At 37.3% G+C, this 18,621-nt stretch overlaps 2 protein-coding genes across 7 annotated transcripts in view; both read right to left on the minus strand.

The window, feature by feature from the left end:
- Positions 1–7,645, minus strand: part of rapgef6 (Rap guanine nucleotide exchange factor (GEF) 6) — a 101,155-nt gene extending 93,510 nt beyond the window's left edge. For all 3 annotated transcript variants that reach the window (XM_088932628.1, XM_088932631.1, XM_088932627.1), the window contains exon 1: positions 7,447–7,645. In XM_088932628.1, coding sequence (XP_088788754.1) covers positions 7,447–7,515 — 69 coding nt within the window. In that variant the 5' untranslated portion in view covers positions 7,516–7,645. The remainder of the gene's footprint in view (positions 1–7,446) is intronic.
- Positions 7,646–10,922: 3,277 nt separating this feature from the next.
- The window catches only part of fnip1 (folliculin interacting protein 1), a 34,946-nt gene continuing 27,247 nt past the window's right edge, over positions 10,923–18,621 (minus strand). For 3 of the 4 annotated variants that reach the window (XM_088932953.1, XM_088932951.1, XM_088932952.1), the window contains 6 exons: positions 18,201–18,370; positions 15,068–16,520; positions 14,468–14,636; positions 13,647–13,844; positions 13,053–13,168; positions 10,923–12,786 (listed from right to left, as the gene is read on the minus strand). In XM_088932953.1, the coding sequence (XP_088789079.1) occupies positions 12,708–12,786; positions 13,053–13,168; positions 13,647–13,844; positions 14,468–14,636; positions 15,068–16,520; positions 18,201–18,370 (2,185 nt within the window). In that variant the 3' untranslated portion in view covers positions 10,923–12,707. The remainder of the gene's footprint in view (positions 12,787–13,052; positions 13,169–13,646; positions 13,845–14,467; positions 14,637–15,067; positions 16,521–18,200; positions 18,371–18,621) is intronic. The other variant, XR_016094148.1, reaches the window with a different exon arrangement.

The following is an 18,621-nucleotide window of genomic DNA, read 5'->3' on the forward strand; positions in this document are numbered from 1 at the left end:
TTTTTATAATAATAATAATAATAATAATAATAATTGCTTACACTTATAAAATGCTTTTCTGGACACTCCACTTAAAGTGCTTTACAGGTAATGGGGACTCCCCTCCACCACCACCAATGTGCAGCATCCACCTGGATGATTAATAATAATAATAATAATTGCTTAAACTTATATAGCGCTTTTCTGGACACTCCACTCAAAGCGCTTTACTCCACCACCACCAATGTGTAGGATCCACCTGGATGGTGCGACAGCAGCCATAGTGCGCCAGAACGCTCACCACACATCAGCTATCAGTGGGGAGGAGAGCAGAGTAATGAAGCCAATTCATAGATGGGGATTATTAGGAGGCCATGATTGGTAAGGGCCAATGGGAAATTTGGCCAGGATGCCAGGGTTACACTCCTACTCTTTTCAAGAAACACCTTGGGATCTTTAATGACCACAGAGAGTCAGGACCTCGGTTTTACGTCTCATCCGAAAGACGGTGCCTGTTTACAGTATAGTGCCCCCATCACTATACTGGGGCATTACGACCCACATGGACTGCATGAGCGCATGCGTGAGCGCCCCCTGCTGGCCCCACTAACACCTCTTCCAGCAGCAACCTTAGTTTTTCCCAGGAGGTCTCCCATCCAGGTACTGACCAGGCTCACACCTGCTGAGCTTCAGTGAGCTGCCAGTTGCGAGTTGCAGAGTGATATGGCTGCTGGCATTTTAGACAAGACCCACAGCATAAATGTTCTAGGCTTCAGGAATTGAACAAACTAAGGAAACTACAGGAACCTCTTGAGCATGATAAACATCCCACCATTAACACTCTTGTTCTCTCAGCACTCCCAAGGAAGCTTTCCAGAGAAACTGGGTTATTCAGTATGTCTAGATGTGGCTATTCTAAGAACTGAAATAGAGTCATCACTACTCAATTAAGATGACAAATCTAACAACTGCTATATAAATACGCCCAGGCAAAAACACGTTTTTAAATGGGGTTTTTTTCTGATAATGGTCTTTTCAACAGAAACAACAGAATATAGTCATGACATATGCAGACTATGGATGCTCAACACCATTGGGTGGACACTGACAGGGCTGCAGCTTGTTACAATACTGAGTGATTAAAATCAGAAGCATAGAGAGCCTGTGTCTCAAGACTAAATTCCAACATGATTCTAAGAAATGTTCAACTATACAGTGTTGCATTACAATAACATCTGTTACTGTCTCACAAAAATGGAAGACATGTCTACAACTTTTCTAATTATTATCTAGGCCTCTCTAGTCAGGTCAGAATATTTTAAAAGCTCTTTTCATTTTGCTTCTTTGTGCACCACTATGTTAACCCTTAAAAAACTATTAAAAATATAAGAACAGCCCCAAAGGTTCTAAAGTTATGCAATCTACATTCGCTGCCATGTTAGCCTTACAGTAAACTGTACCTTACAAAGCTTTATAGAGCAGAGAAAGACAAGTTAACACATCAGAAAACAATTCACAGAATTCTGTGCCTTAATGTCTACTGTATTTTCTAGGAAAAAATTGACACCTTTATAACACACCTAAGAAGAGCTCTGTGAATTAGCACAACTGGATACAATTAGTAACAAGTACAAATGCTAAATAAGGATTTCTGTGAGGAAATAGTAATGAATAAATAACAGAAATACATTATACTGTATATAACTATAAAGCATTTAGTACTTTGCAAACTCTTCATTACATTGCAACACTAGGCAGAGTGTGGGATGCCAGATTACAAAGACTAAAGGAAGATTGAAAGGCAGACTCGTCTTTAAAGTTCTGAAGATTTCAGGCATCTCTTTTGAAATTGCAATGTTTGAAACAAACATCTTGAGATTATTCTTTAATTTCAAACAACACATTCTATACATTATGGAACAAACACAGAAAAAGAAAAGTACAATCAAAAGGTTCAAATCTTGTATTATGGGCATGCACAACAATTGACAACACTAAATCAAAACATGGTTTTGACTTTCAAACCATTAGTCTCTTCAGTTCACAAAATATAAAGACCGTGTTGTAATGAGAACCTGAACGGTTTTAAGTGGACAGCACACTATAAGTAAATAAAAGCAGAAATAATTCCTGATACTGAAAAGAGTAAAGAAAAATGTTTATTGGCATTGGACATAGCATAACTAAAGTCAAGTAACAATTATCAAACACTGACATGGAATACAGCATAGATGTAAAGGTATTTGTTAGCTTTAATCAGATGTACCCCTGACCTATGTATTAGACATCCTGGAAAGATAAAACCAATCTGTTCATAAACGAAACTCAATCCACATAGTGAGCAACAATTTTGATTTAATACAAGAGAAACAAAAAATATATAAATACAAATAATTTAAATTAAAATTTAAAGATTGAAAAGCTCATGAATAGGAGTTTTCATCTATCTACATATTTTCTAACCACTTCTTCCAATTCAGGGTCACAGGAATACAGGAGCCAATCCCGGCAAGCAACGGGCAAAAGGCAGGATACACCCTGTACGGGACACTACTCCTTCACACACACTCACATCATGGGATTTCGGAATGTCATTCTTACCAAAACAGGGAGTTATAGAACAGCCTCTTTTAAAGGGATCACTTTTAAACTCTGGTATTTGTTCTCTGGAACAGTTCAATTCCTAAACTAGTCTGACTCATACTTATTAACTATTTTCATCCACATACTTCCTTACATACCGCTTACTATTTTTCCTTTGGGAAGGGTTTTCTATCCCAAAGCACTTCACATACAGGAGGAAATTTGCTTCATGCTCTATCGAAGTCCAGCATCTAACTGAGTGAAGTACAGCAGCCATTATGCACCAGCACTGCAGTTCATACGAAGAAACAGCTTCACTGATTGAACAAAGTGGGCAATTTCAGTGCAAGCTAGACTGTACAACCTCAAAATGGATGTCAGCCAGGACACCCTTACTCTTACACAATGCCATTGGATCTTTAATAGCCAAATAGCCAGGACCTCGGGTTACTTTTTTTATCTGAAGCAAAGTACCACCTACAGTAGTGTTCCCTGTCACTATACATGGCGCAGACTTAGCATATCTGTCCAGAGAAAAGTTTGTCATTTACTGGTCCACCAACACCACTTACAGTAGCCATCCGGTTTTCATTTGATCCATCCCAGTATTTGTTTTTATTTTTAATCACCAACGAATTGTTAAGACCACCAATTTGGAATCGCTAGCTGTGCATTTCATGTTCTAGCTCAAGGCAGTAAAACCTGTGACCGCACACAGGGGAGAGTGAGGAATTATAGGCAGACCTATAATTCTGAGCCATTCATTCTTCTGCACATGACGGACAACACAACGCCGGACAAGAGCGGAGATTTAGTGGAGGAACATCCCTCACTGACCGCACCGAAACCCTGAAAGTGCCAGGGACATCCTTCACTGACCAACCCCACCCTTTACCCTCAAACGCACTTAACAAGCTGGACTCCGCCATTTGGGGATGACATGACCAAGGCTCAAGCCCATGACTTCTTGCACTCAGGCACCCACACCTTTACCAGCTGAACCAATCTACAGGATGCAAACAAGGAACTGGAACTGCAATTGAAACTGAAAGGGGAACCAAAACCAAAAAAACAAACTCAAATTATCCCCAACCCTCGTTACGAGGTGGGAATACTGCCGTCAAAACTACAGCACAATGAATTAAAATTAGTTTCAATACACAACACTGCAAATATAAGGAAAACTGTAAATTGTTTCATGCATGGCACGATCACCAGGATATGAAAAACAGCTTTGCAAGAGCTATTTGATTAAATGCAAAGTCTTTATAAATACTCCATTCTAAGAGGCAAATAAACGGTTGCACGTATAGCCCAAAGAACACAGCAGAAACAAAGTTTATCCACTTCTTTGATCAATTTGTTTTACATTATATTGCAAATGCAGCCTTCTCAATTTTCTCATTAAACAATTATATTAATTAACTGTGCTCTGTAAACTGGGCTTAAGTTACAGAAATAAGAAAAACCTATGGAACCTAGGCAAGGATTTATGTATAATTACTGCAACTGACCATTCCTGCAAACTGCAAAAATAAAACATGCAAAAGCATCTTGGATATTTAAAACAATGTCAAACAATTACCTGCTATTCCAATTGTCTGCATATCCCAACTGTCGCTGTTGCAATACTGAACTCTTAACACTTATTTCCAGGAAGAATACTCAAAATTACTTTATAGACAGTGTGCATATTATACAATTGATACACCATAAAGTACTTCTTTTTGGCCTTAATTCTAAAAGATCTGTTTGGCGCAAAGACAACACAGCTCATCATCCAAAGAACACCACACCTACTGTGAAGCATGGTGGTGGCAGCATCATGCTTTGGGGCTGCTTCTCTTCAGCTGGGACAAGGGCTCTAGTCAAGATAGATGGGATAATGCCCATCTCCAAATATCAAGATATTTTGGCACAAAACCTGCTGGCCTCTGTCAGAAAACTGAAGATGAAGAGGAATTTCACCTTCCAACATAATGACCCAAAGCACACATCCAAGTCAACCAAGGAATGGCTTCAGAAAAGGAAGATCAAAGTCTTGGAATGGTCCAGTCAGAGCCCAGACCTCAATCCTATAGAAAACCTGTGGAATGACCTAAAGAGGGCTGTGCACAGGAGATCCCCTGGCAATATGAAGGAGCTTGAACTTTTTTGCCAGGAAGAGTGGGATAAAATTGCAAAGTCCAGGTGTGCAAAGTTGACAGAGATTTATTCACAAACACTTACTGCTCTAATAAATGCAAAAGGAGCTTCCACCAAGTATTAATTGGGGAGGGGGGGTATACACTTATGCAACCAGGGTGTTGTAGGTTTTTTAATTTCAATTATTTTTCTAATAATTATGTTTTTCTCTTGAATTGTGTTGGTTGCAAGGTCACATTAAAGATGAAAAAATGTCTGACATGATTTATCTTGATTTCTGGCTTTACATCACAAAACCCTGCAATTTCAATAAGGGTGTGTAGACTTTTCATATCCACTGCACACACAAGGGCAAGTTTTCCCACAAGCCAGTTAACCTACCAGTATATCTTTAGACTTTTAGAGGAAACCAGAGCACCTAGACAAACCAACACAAACAAGGGGAGAACATACAAACTCCATGCAGATAGCTCCCCAGGGCTTGAGCCCAGGGCTCTAGCACTGTGAGGCAACAATGCTAACTACTGCGCCATGGACCCAATACAAACTGGGACTTGTATCATCTTACTGTGATGGGACCATCAAATATAGTTTATTTAGAACAGGGCCTCTTATACAAAGATAACACAGATCACTTAAAAATTATCTTCTTCATTCCTGAATTCAGAGTCAGAATCTTTATTCTATCTGGACTAAATTAATAAGGAATTAATTTAGCCTTACTAAATGAATTGATCCAAATAACCACTGACCCCAACACCTTTAACCATTAAGGTGTTTGGGTTATCTATCAAAAGCAAAGCCATGGCTCTCCAGGATCAAGAGCCAACACTGCTTTAAAAGGTGTTCCTATAGCTCAATACCAGGCAGTAGGTAAGACCGGATGGTGCTTGTCAACAATGTACAGCACACCCCATGGAATTCCCTTGTGTACTTCCCTGGAGAAAAATCCCTCCTTTAAATCTGTCGACATGCTGTGCATATACCTTTAGTAACTCCACCTACAAATACAAATGCGGGGTCTGTTTGGCTTCTATGAGCTCTTACTGTCTGTGTAATTGCCTGAGTACTTGAATTTGTCATACAGAGCGGATATGAACACAGTGTACCCCCACCCTTCAAAACTAATGCAACAATGTTTAATGTGAATCATTTATCAGTACTGTCTTGCACATCAGTGTGATGGTGTGTCAGAAAGCAACTTCTAAAGAGATCACACCCAGGTCAGGTGTTAATCTGAGTTAGTTTCCTTCCACTCATTTTCTAACTGCTTTAACCAATACAGGTGGAGCTCATCCCGGTAAGCGACAGATGAAAGGTGGCCTGTACCCTGGGCGAGAAGCCAGTCAATCACTGGACAGATCCAAACAAACACAAACACATGCTCACACCAGGGCCACATTTTTCCAAAAGCCAATTAACTACCAGTACAGTATGTACTGTATTAGGACAGTATCGGAGCACCCAGAGGAAACCCACGCAAACACAGGGAGAACATACAAATGCCATGCAGACAGCACACCAGATCCAGAACTGAACCCAGGACCCCAGCACTGCAAAGCAGCAACCTAACCACAGCTAACCACTGCGCCACTGTGCTACATTCATGAGTTTACATTGCAAAATCAAGTTTATATTAACAGAAAATGTAAAATGGTTTAGATTTTTATTTGGATATGTTCCCCTAAAGCCTCAAAGAGTTGTTCTAGGTAGATCTTCAGAAATGGAATTATTTTACTGTATAGAAATGTTTCAATTTATCTCACTATGTTGAAATTGTATGACCCTGGCTAGTATTATCATTATCCTCATCAAGCACTTACTGTAATAAGCCAACAGGAAAAAGTGTAAATTACAAAAGGCAGGTTTGGGGTTATTATAACTTCTTGATGTTTTCAAGATTTCAAGAAATGTACATTTGTGTTGTGATACAGTGTGCCTAAAAAAGGATTACTCAGTAGGGTCAAAGGGATATCCTTACAGCTTTATTAAACCCCGTCCAGTTTTTCAACCCATCCATTTACTCATCCATAAGCCTTAACTACTGTATCTGCTCAAAGATTTCCCACATGCTTTATCTAATAGCATGGAGACTCCCTGCCAAAACCAAGATCAAGGAGGGTTTGTTAACAAAACACTGTAAAACTCAAACACTATTATATAGAACATAAAACTGACAACTCTTAATTAAGTATCCTAGTTAAGTGAAGTACCCCAAAAATCCCACAAATGGAGACCGTAAAGTAGGAGAACCAATGTATTCATCATTACGGCGGAGAAACCATTCATTCAGAAGACACGGCCTTACTGCAACGATTTCGTTGAAATCAGTTGGGGTTTTTTTTATCTTAACAGGTTTTTGCATGCATGGGACGGGCAAGGCACATCATGTCATGTGTCTTAAACCATCTGAACAACAATGATTTTTTTAGTTTAACTACAACAATAAGAGACTTATTTTGAAGACAATAAAGACGATAATTTAATGCAGACTGGCACGTAGGGGCATGAAATGAGTTCTGGCAATCATTTCTTTTCTATGGTATACTGTTGGAGTTGTGATTTCCCTGCAAAGAAAAACTGCGACCACTGCCGATAGCGCGGGGTGGGGACGCGGGGTGTGGAAGATGTTTTGAATGTGCATGTCAATCAAAATATGTTCTGGGCATTTTTGTAGACAAAGCAAGGTCCCGGGACCAAATTAACAGCCACATTCATTTCAAACATGAAACAATTTACCTCTCTTGTCCTTAACGAAGGATGTTTCTTCAAAGCTCGTTTAAATGACGTATCCATGGAGTCTGTCATATCTCATCTCCACATGAAATGAAACGAGATCCAACTCTCAGAGAGCTCTTAAAACTTCCACGAGATCTTCTTAAGTGTAAAGCTGTTGGATAAGTTCCTATCAGGAGGTCCTCTACCTTAGATGAGGACTTTTGATGATCATAAATTGTTAGACAAGTAGCTACAAGTATCGCTAAGGCAATATCCGTCGTAAAGAGAACCTCTCTGTAAATCTTTTAAGATTTAAAAAAAATAATAATTTCAAAAAAAGTTTCCTCTCTTCCGAATAAAGACGTGTGCAATTTCATGTCGATGTTTCTGCATACAGTTTTTTTAGGCAGCATCCAAAAACTTGTTTGTCCAAACACCGTGCATTTAAAACGTTTGAAATCATTTAAGCTTGGTTCCCAAGAAAAACATGCACGCACCAATTCATATGAGCTAACCTCCACACATATCCATTGCCATCCCTGACGCTAAAGGCATCAAACAACCAAAGTAATAAACTCCATCTCGTTTTGTCCTTTATGACATTAATCTCGTTCCCATAATCCGTTGTGCCTGTTTCATACAGTCATCTATATGTAAAACGTTTCTTCAATTTAGTGCAGTAAAGTCTCCTTGGTTTAAACAACAAAGTTGAAAAAAGTTAAAAACTAATTACACTCTAACAATTCCCCGTCCAATATATTAAACAACCCTTCATAGTTCCCCTGCTAGTTTTCCAGCTGTGCTACATGATAATCCAATAAAACCGTAAAATTCAACTTCCCTCCTGTTCCAGAACTAGTCAGTCCGTTTTCCACACTCCTTTGAAGACCTGTGTTTCCCTCCTGACTCCGCAAGCCTACACTGTTCCCCACTCCCTCTGACTCCTCAAACATCGCGAGAGGTGTTATTTAAAGGGCCTGCAATGATTTTCGAAGACAGTAAATCTGATCATTTAAAAATTTGGATTTGGGAATTTTACCATTAAATTCGAATTATTCTCAAAGAGTATTATACCTTTGGTGAAAGTATTCTTTTAACAGTATCAGAGGAATATTAGCGTAGCTCTCAATATATTGTAAATAGAGTGGTGTATATACGGGAATGCTACGTTCTCGCATTCAGATCTGTACAAAAAAGTGTAAGAAGGTAAAGGCGATTTACATGGTAAAGAGATATTTAAGGTTGCGAAAATGGTAAGCTAGTTATGCAAAATAAAAAAGAGCTTGTCTTTTATTGTACATTTTAGATTTCTTTAAAGACTTATTTTTAGGTTGACTTACATTAAAAACCAGAGGGGTTATGGTACTGTAATCTATAGTAAAATTATTATTTTAGGTTGGAGCTTGCACCATAGATTATTTTACAGATTCTGAACATATTTTGTGAACAATTTATAAACTGTATATTGTTTCAATACGTGTATTGACCTACTCAAAAATACTGACCACAGCTATTTTTTTTCGGTATCATTGGTGAAAACCAAGTCCTGAAAACACAAGCGAAAATTAAGAGGCATTTCTTTACAAAATATTGGTGCGGTAGATTGGATACGATCTTAAATTAATTAACAACTAGTAGCCAATTAAAACAGATTGACTGTCTTTCTCTTGACTTAGTATGTAACCTTTCTTATGTATGATTTATGTTGTAACCTTATGTTATCACTTATATATATTCTACTGTATGCTTTTGCCTGCATATTGCATGAATAATTGTGTGGCATTCATGGTCTTCTGCATAAACACCTGCAGTGCTATGAAATTAACTTGAAAGCTACAGTAAAACATGTTAGCTCTAGCTGTGCATTAAAAAAATAACTCAATTATTGTCTCTCTTTCATAAGCAAAATTAAAAGCTTGTTTTAAGTTTTTACAATAACATAAGATTCCTCCAACTTCCAATTTGTTTGCTTATGCTACAAATGCCAGAATGAAATGAATTAGAAACAATTTTCTGAAAACCTTTTTGAATAACTGTTATTATACAAACATACATAACACTGTATTATTAAAAAAATAGGGACATTCAGTCACCACCCCAGAGAATGAGAGGCTTAAATCTGAAACAGACTGTTTGATCAAATTTAATGTTTTTCATCATCTGAAATGATAATTATACTAACCTAACTGATGTTAAGAACAAACGATTACAAATGAAAGGAAGAGATTAGGTTCATCTAGCCTGTTAATTAGTAACTAATCCAAGAAAGTCGTATACCTATAAGGAATCGCCTTCAGCCGCATGTCTGAGTAGTTTGTTCCATATTCACCAATCTTTGGGTAAAGAAGTGCCAACTGTCCTTTATTTTAAAAGTACTTCCATATATTTTGCACTTATGTCCTCTGGTTGGTGTTCCATCGGGCTGACTAGGTTGATGCTGCTGAGGATTTAAAATACTTGTATCAGGTCTCAGCACAGTCTTCCCTGTTCAAGACTAAAAAAGTTCAGTTCCTTCAGTGACGGACATTTCCTTAATCTTTAGAATGCATCTGGCTGCTCTGTTTGGGTCTGATTTAGTATTCTCTTAGTCCGGGGATCAGAAGAATTCTGTCTTTTTTATAGCATGATGACTAAAATTGTATTATCTTAAGAAGGTCTTACTAATGTACTGTACAGTTTAAACACACCATCACTTGATTTATAGTTTATTATTTAAACTACAAATCCTATCATTTTGGCTTTCAATTCCCACATATATCTACATTACCCCCCAGTCTAGATGGTGTAGTCAACAAACACCTAAATCATTAAAGCGAGTCCTCAAAACCTATCTTTTCTAAATCAATGCTACTTCAAACTATCCTTTATCCATCCAGGTGATCCTCTAGGTCTAATAATTGTATCCACCTTACATGTAATAGAAATCAGATGTATTGATACTGTATGTGATTATTTAGTTTGGTTACTTTATAGATGGGAACTATATCAACACTTCTCCAATCCCTGGGTACTATCTTGACTGACTGTTGGAAAAGTTGTCTATGGCTTCTGAATAACATCTACTGGAGATGTTATTTCTTACCTGAAACTCTCCTGCCTCTTCTATGCTAATTCTATTTAATAAAATATGTTGTCCTTTGATTTCTGCTGCATGATGTCTGCATGATGTCTTCCAGTGTTAACTTCTTGGTTAAGGCTAGAGAAGTTGTATACTTTTGTTTCCTGCTGCTGAATGTTTCATGAGTCATCTTACAGAATGTTTTTGCTTTAAATGTGACCGTACTTTGAATGGACTCAGAGGCCTATTTTCACATGCAAATCACATCATTAATGTGTTGTTAGCATATTAAAAAAACATACCTAATCTTGTTAGGCAGGGCAGAGCAGAATTTGAATGTGGCATAATTTAGTTTGAGAGGCTTAGAAAGTAATAGCAAAGTTTAAGTGTTACAGAAAATGCATTTTGTTTTTTTAAAGCAAAACAGTCAAAAACATAACATGAACTTTTTATTGCACAACATTCCCATAAAATTGGGAAATAATAAATTAGGAATACAATGCATATTCAAAAACATTATGTACAAAATTAAAACAGATAAAACAACTATTTACAATGTACATAACTTACATGGCATACTAAATAATTTAACAATATATTTAATTTAAAAAAGATTTTTGTTTTTACAAAAAGCAATGGCGATGCTAGTCATTGTACTATCCTAAGCAGTCAAGCATTCTTAAAGCATAATATTGACAATAAGCCTTGAAAGGAAGTCATCTTATGACATTTATCTTCAGCATGCCACGTCCATTAAGACTTAAGTACATGACATTAGCTTTTGACAAATAATAGAGAAATACACCATAATTACTCAATAGTGGTACAAAATATCAGAAAAAATAAGCCTTTTGAAACTGCCCTTTTGATCTGTCCCCTAATGATATGTTTCCCTTATAGAAAAGATTAGCATCTTTTAAGCATTAAAAATACTGTGAAAGTTTAGAAACAGACTGAAGTTTCAAAGTAGAAAAGTTGCTGAAGCATATATTTACCTATTTTTGCAAGTGTAATGAATTCAAATAGACTCCTTTTGAAACATGCAAGATCACAGAATGTTATATAGCTATAGAGCTACTGAAGGGACCTAAAAGTATTGAGAAACTTACTGTGGTCATTTTAAATATTAAACTGATCTTTGAATTGCTTCATCACCATAGTCATAGTTATTTATACTTGTATTTCCACATAAATGATAATGAATAGTAATTTAAATTATCAGTATAATATGCATTGTTAGGTAGCAAAAAATAAATTATTCCTTTTTGAGAACTATACTTGGTGAGAATATCCCAATTCACAACGTATAACGTATAATGTGCCTATTTGTTACACATTTCTAATTTTTAAAAAGTGTTAATTTCCCTTTAAGCAATCTATGGCAGCAAAACTGACACTTGTTCACTGTAGCCCCCTATGGGTCTGAGGTAGTAATGCAAGACAAGAATGCTATTATTCTGTAGCTGCTCCCTTTTTCAAACTCAGACCCCAAAGCTATTTTGGGAAAATAAATGTGGATTTGCAGTAATCTAGAATTGCACATTTCTGTTCCACTAACATTGATTTAAAGTAGTTTTACATGCATTGCAGGAAAGAAACTTCTGAATCAATGAGTAACAATAAAATCCAAGTGAAACTTTGGAGGATGATTCCCAAGGGTCCAATATAAAATACATGAAATCAGAATGGGAAAGAACAGACTTGAGATTTGCTTTAAATAATGCTCACCAGCATTTTCTATAGATCTTTTTTTTCTTTTATGCAATAGAAAAAAGACCAAAATATGTGTGATTATTAGTGCTGAGATTTGTTAGCATCTCTTTTTTCCTCTTCAAAAATTATGATTACATCCTTATTATACAGTACTTCCTTTTTAGCAAGATTGTACTGTACTTCTAAAAATCTTAAAAACAGTAAGAAAATGCTCCAAAGATGCAAAATGACAGTAAAACCTTCAAGCAGTCTGAGACACTCTCCTTCTGTGTGTAGACACGGATGTGCTCTGTGTATCCTTTGCTACTTCGTAGGCAGAGAACATTTGATTTGTGATCCAACAGTAACGCTGTCCAATCCCAGTGCCTCACACTGCTTCTGTCTGCTCTGCATGTGCAAGGCTAAGCCTCCTTTTGCAAATGGCCAGACAAGTTCAGCCTTGATTGTTGCTGTCTCTCTGCTGCTCTTGTGGTTTCAGATGAAATTGTTTCCATTTTTGCCTTTTGGCCATCTATAACAGTATCTGGGCCACATATGGAGAATGAGTACTTGCTACTGCTGCCAATAAAGGAAGATCACTGGATTCAATCCTGGAAAGTTACAAAAAACACATTAGGTTGTTTTTAAAAGCATGGAAAAGGAACCTAGCTCAATAAAGTGTAGCTTAAACATTTTGTAAAGGGCATAAACTGTTATACAATATCAGCTGAAAACAAATTTAAAGGTCAGTTTCGAGATCCTGTGCACCAGGTTTTAAATAAAAAATGCTCATGTCTGATAGCATATGACAGAGCTACCAATCCTAAAGCAGTGAAAGTGTCATTTTGACAAAAACACAGAAGAAATCAATTCTTACCCCAGAACCATTCCAAGCTCTTTAACGTGCACTCTTGTTTGACCCTTGAGGTATTCTGCAAGCATTTTGCTTTTGAAATACAACTCCTGAAGTCGATCTTCAAGGTGCATGATGCACTGAGGAAAGAATAGTTTAAAATTGAAACCATTTATATATGCAGTGAAAATAACATTACTTGACGTGTAGTATAGTGGGAATGAAATGGGTTAGGGGACAATATAAAAAGTGATATCAGTGAGATATCTGCTGCTCCTCTTGTTAGCACTGACTCCCCTGTCATGCAATGAGGAGTTTGCACTGTGTGAAACAGCTCTGCAGGTATGTGTGTGTCAGATGTGCATAACATCTTATTCTCTCCCAAGCAGGTTCAGGAGACATTTCCAGAAAATATTTTACTTCGTACAAATTTGGCAGATTCAAATTGGATGAGTGCTTGTATACGTATCCTCTTAATACAAACGTCTGGTCTCTTACACAGCTTCTCATTCCAAGAAATTAAAACAAATTAGGAGTTAGAATGTTAAGAACTGCCGATCATTATGCACACTGAACAGACTGAGAGAGTAATAAATCAAAAGACAAAGTGAAACTTACGAAGTTAGATGAAAGGTTGAGCTTATACAGCTGGAGGGTTGAATACAGCAAGCTGGAGACAAGACTAGACACTAAGACCTCCTTGCCCAGTTTGTTTTCTGTTGCTCGTCTCTGGCTGCTAGCCACCTGTACTGTCCACTTATCTGTGTCTGCGATAATGCAGACAGCTTCAGCAATGGGTTCATCCAAAACTGGATGCTAGAGGGAGAAATTGAGAAACAATTTGCACATTTCAAGATGAAATAAAATAACATTCTTAGGTGTCATCTGGCTAACAGCATAGCTACAGATAAAAATGTTTATATCACACAAATAAAGGATTTTAATAATAAATCCAGCTTTTGGAATTGGATATTTTATTGTTAAAATGGAAATCTCAAACAATTATCACAATTATGTCAACATTCCTGCAACACATGAACCAATGCTAATGTCTTTGAAGTACAGTATAAGCCTAGTATCCAGTGTGTGATGTCCATCTTCTACAGAAAAGATCCCTTCCTCTTAAGTATGATAAATATCATAAACAGTCTGCAAGGCCTAACAATTGAGACGTTTCACACGTTTATCACTACATTAGACGTCTGACGATAAACATAAGATTTTGTAAAATGAGAAAGTGGTCGGGGTGTTGTCAAATCTCCAAGAAAATGACGAATATAAATACTCCAGTGCTACCGATTTCTTTGCACCTAAATGTCATCATACATTTACGTCAGTACTTTTGGCACCAAAGGCAATGTAAAGGGCACAAAATGGATAATCATCATAATTATTTAGTCCAATAATCAATGCTAAATCTAAAATGAGCTATTGCTTACCTGTACAGCATGTGCCAAATCAGACATTAGACACTGCCTAAGCTTCTCATCATTGGGTATCCCATGCAGAACAAAGTCAGGAACATAAGTTGGACAATATCCACCAAACAAAGACCTCCCAAAATTTGCAATGTTAGGCTTGGAGAAATTCATCTCCACTAATTTAGACCTATGAAAAGAAATAATTAGTAGCAAAATTTGCAAATCTCTGTTGCAAAATTGTATTTTAAACCATTTTTGTACCCATAGTTTACTCTGCTTTGCACATATTTAAAATAAGTGGCAATTATACATTCCCGTTGAGCTAATATAATTTCAAATAATATCCAAATATTATAATATGAGCCAAATATTTTCCCACATAGGTTAATATAAATAATTTATGATCTATAATAAATCTCTAATATCTACTAGACCCAGCAACTTACAGTACACAGTGTATGTGGCAAATACAGTATATGAAAGCATTCGATTGAAATAGTACGACTTAAGCTAATGAAAGTTAATGAAAAGACCTTCTGCAAAAATCACATAATATGATAATACTAGTTAATTATTATATTAACTAGTACATTGTCTAGAAAATATAGTTAACCTTACCCTGGAAAAGGTATCTCCACCTCATCTAGCCACTCTTCTTGCTCCTCGCCATAGTAACTGCTGTCGTGTCTTTGAATGTCATGGCCAGTGTCCTCACTCTCGCTGTCCCCTAGGGCACTGTCCGAGCTCTCGTTCCGTGGAATTTCCCACTCATTGAGTGGGAGAGCTTTTTTCAGTTCCTCTTTGTCCCCTTGGGGGACAGTAACTGAAATCACAATTCCTTTGTCCTGCTCAGCAAAACAATTTTTACAAAAGCTTCCCCTCATGGAATCCATTGCACTACAACAACATTTGCTGTCTCCCAGCCCACTCTGGTTCTTATCCCCAGGGAAACCCCCTGAGCTTTTAGAAGGATATAGAAGTTCTTTCTTTGCACTTTCAGAGGTGCTCGATTCCTCTTTTTTTAAAATATCATCAATTGTCCTGGTTTCCACTGGATTATCATCGCTAAAATACTCATCAAATAATTCTATGCGTTGCTCATGAGGAAGGCCCCAGTTTGGTAGCTTTCTGGCATCATGAAGCAATCTTTCCTTGGCCTCGTTGGTCTTGGCTTGGTCCTCTAATATCTTGTTTGAGTCACAGTTCTGCTCAGCGCTACCCTGTGGTTTCTCCTTTAGCTGTTTCTTGTGCTTCTTAATTTGCTTTTCTACTTTGAGCCTCCGGGTTTCTGTGTCAGAATCTGGCGACATCGAATCCCCAATCAGAAACATTACTTTAGTGGAAGGCTGCTTGTCATCAGACAGAAAGTTGGACAACATGGTCTTATCCGGTGGCTTTTTCTCCAGAGGTATTCCTGGTGAACGGAACACTTTAATGGGGACACTCCCAGCCTCTGCAGTTGCATCATCAGCTCTGGTGTCAACGTCTGGCTCCAGTGCAGCCTCCAGCACTGAGCTTTGGTCCCTTAAGGCAGACCCTACGCAGACAACTGTCTCTAGTTTTGTCTCCAAGCAGCAGTTTGCCTTCTCTTTACAGCGCTGTGTATCACTGACATCCTCTGTGCGGATGACTGGGAGGGTGCTTTTATTGAATAAAGACTGGAGGGCATTGCTCTTTGTGTTCTGGGCACAGTCTTTTTCAAGGTTTTTGGTGCCAAACCCTAAACGTACTTCATCTGCGTATGTACCGTTTTGGGAGCTGTTGTCTGGAATATAGTTTTCTTCCCCTTCAGGAGCTTGACGCAGGTAATCGCTTCCGTGCTTGTGCATGGTTACAAGAACATACTCCGATTCCTCTACCTCTCCTTTGCGCAGGGACGTGGTGATGAGAGAGCCAGGCATGACTATGGCCTCATCTTCCCCACTCTCTATCAAGTGAGTCTCTATGAGCTCTGAGCAGCGGATGAAGTAGGTAAGGAAGTAAAGCAACTGCTGCACCAGGTCCTGTCTCTTGCCAATAACCACAGTCCTAGACAGTCTCACAGGGGAACCAATAGCACCATACAGGTCACCTGCAACAAATGTAGAAAAAAAATGTTTTATAGAAAAAGTATTACATTAAGTTAAGTCATCTTCATTATACTGCTAGAGACTATACAGGATTTACATAATTCTGCATACACTATCCATGCACTTAAAGTACGTGGTTTTACATACGTGTAATTGCTGGGTGTGTTCACATGTTGTCAGTAAAGTAAACCCTTAGTTTAATTAGCTAATGGGGGTAAGTTTCTGTTATGGCTGAATGTCTGTTAAATCATGATGTTTTTCTCAGCCCAAAAATCACACTATTATGTGAGAAATACTGTGTATATACTATCATATACATATACAGTACATACAAGCTCTTTATTTCACGTGTCATAAACATACTGTATAAAAGTCGTTAAAGCATACGAAACACAAGCAACACCCGTTGTAAACAGCTGACCTACCCCTATATGGCACCACTTAAATTCCTGAATTTTAAACAATTTTAGTATTTATTTTCACCTTGTTTATTATATGAGCACTTCCCTGTTAATGCAGGGAAAGAGTGATATTTTACAAAATTCTCCTTGAGACTATTTTGTCCATTAAATGCAAAGTCCAGCAAGAGAATTCCATTAAACCAGGAGTTTACTGTATTGTATCAAGTGTGTAAGATCAAGACTTTTTGTTTTAATACAATGCTTTTATGCCAGAATTCCCTGTGTAACATACTGTACATGCCACAAATACCTTATATTCCAATATGCATGGTGTTTCTTCTTGTACATTAAACGTCTGCTTTAGAAATGTGTACATCACCTTCTTAATCTTAATATTTTTATTAATTCTTACATAAACACCGACTGTGATGAAATATTATAATTTAGTTTCCTTAAAAAAATTTTTTTTTCAAATGTACACAATGTATTTCTGCAAAGAAACAAGTAATACAGTAGGTTTATTCCATGCTGAAAAGAGAAGTGAGAAAACACAACGTTTCAGCTGTGATGCCTTCCTTCTTGGAATAAACCTATTACTTGTTCCTTTGCGGACTACGCATGCTACCCACCTGAACTACAAGGTATTTCTTTCTTGTTTTCAAGTATAGCGTTATCTTCTGCTGTGTAGCCACTGTGTTTAACCACTAGATGGAGATGTACTCTTATATTAGCTCTATATACTGTATGCGGTAACAATTTATCTGAAGCAAAGCAGTTATGTTTTATAACGTTAGTATGATCAAAACTATTAGGTTAATAGTTTTAACTACAATAAATGTAGTTATTTTTCTCATATAATTAATTTTAAACTTCATTGTAAATGCCCAGTATTTATAATTTAAAAGCATTTCTTTATTTTCTTTGTACACCTTTTTGAGAAATAAAAGCAATTAAAACCGGACATGAGCTAAAATTGCACAATACCACTATTAAAAGCAAAACAAAATAAAAGTACATTCAAATTTGTGAATTCCAAAGTTTCTAAATTATTTTTTTTTAATATGTATAAAACAAAAGGACCCATCAGGCAGAATTGTATTTCATAACAAGCATTAGCTGTTAACATGAGGTAAAACTCCAACCACAGACTATAAACTGTCTTGACACACCTTTTATTAAGCCATAGACTATAAACGGTCTTGAAAAACTGTTTTTTTCTTAAGCGTTTTTTACAATTTGCGGACTGTATTTCCTTCATGATGGTACACTCTCTATACTCACCGAGCTGGGCCCACAGAGGGTTGTAGGGGTGAGTTTTTGCCAGCAGGTCCACGCTCTGACAGGAATGTTTTTCCAGAAAGATTTTAATGGGTGGCTGTCCATTTGGCATGACAGTGGGAACCCAGGCCAGGTGATTGGTGAGGACGGCTGTGAGGAGAGCTGGCAGAAACCTGGAAAGAGGAGAGCAGCAGCGTCAGCGTCAAGCCTTTTTCTATATTCATTACACTCATCCATTATCCACTGATCTCATCTGCATTTTCACCATGGTTCTCATGAAATCGAATCCAAAAAACAATCAACAACAAACAGATGGCGACAAAGTGAACATAGTTAAGAGATTAAGGACTGCTAGAATTTTTTTTTTAGATTTCTTAATTTAGATTCAGATTAACAGACTTTTAAATTATAAGGTATCAACTTT

This window comes from Atractosteus spatula, chromosome 14 (assembly GCF_055471065.1).
Source record: "Atractosteus spatula isolate fAtrSpa1 chromosome 14, fAtrSpa1.hap1, whole genome shotgun sequence".
In the NCBI taxonomy this organism is placed as follows: Eukaryota; Metazoa; Chordata; class Actinopteri; order Semionotiformes; family Lepisosteidae; genus Atractosteus; species Atractosteus spatula.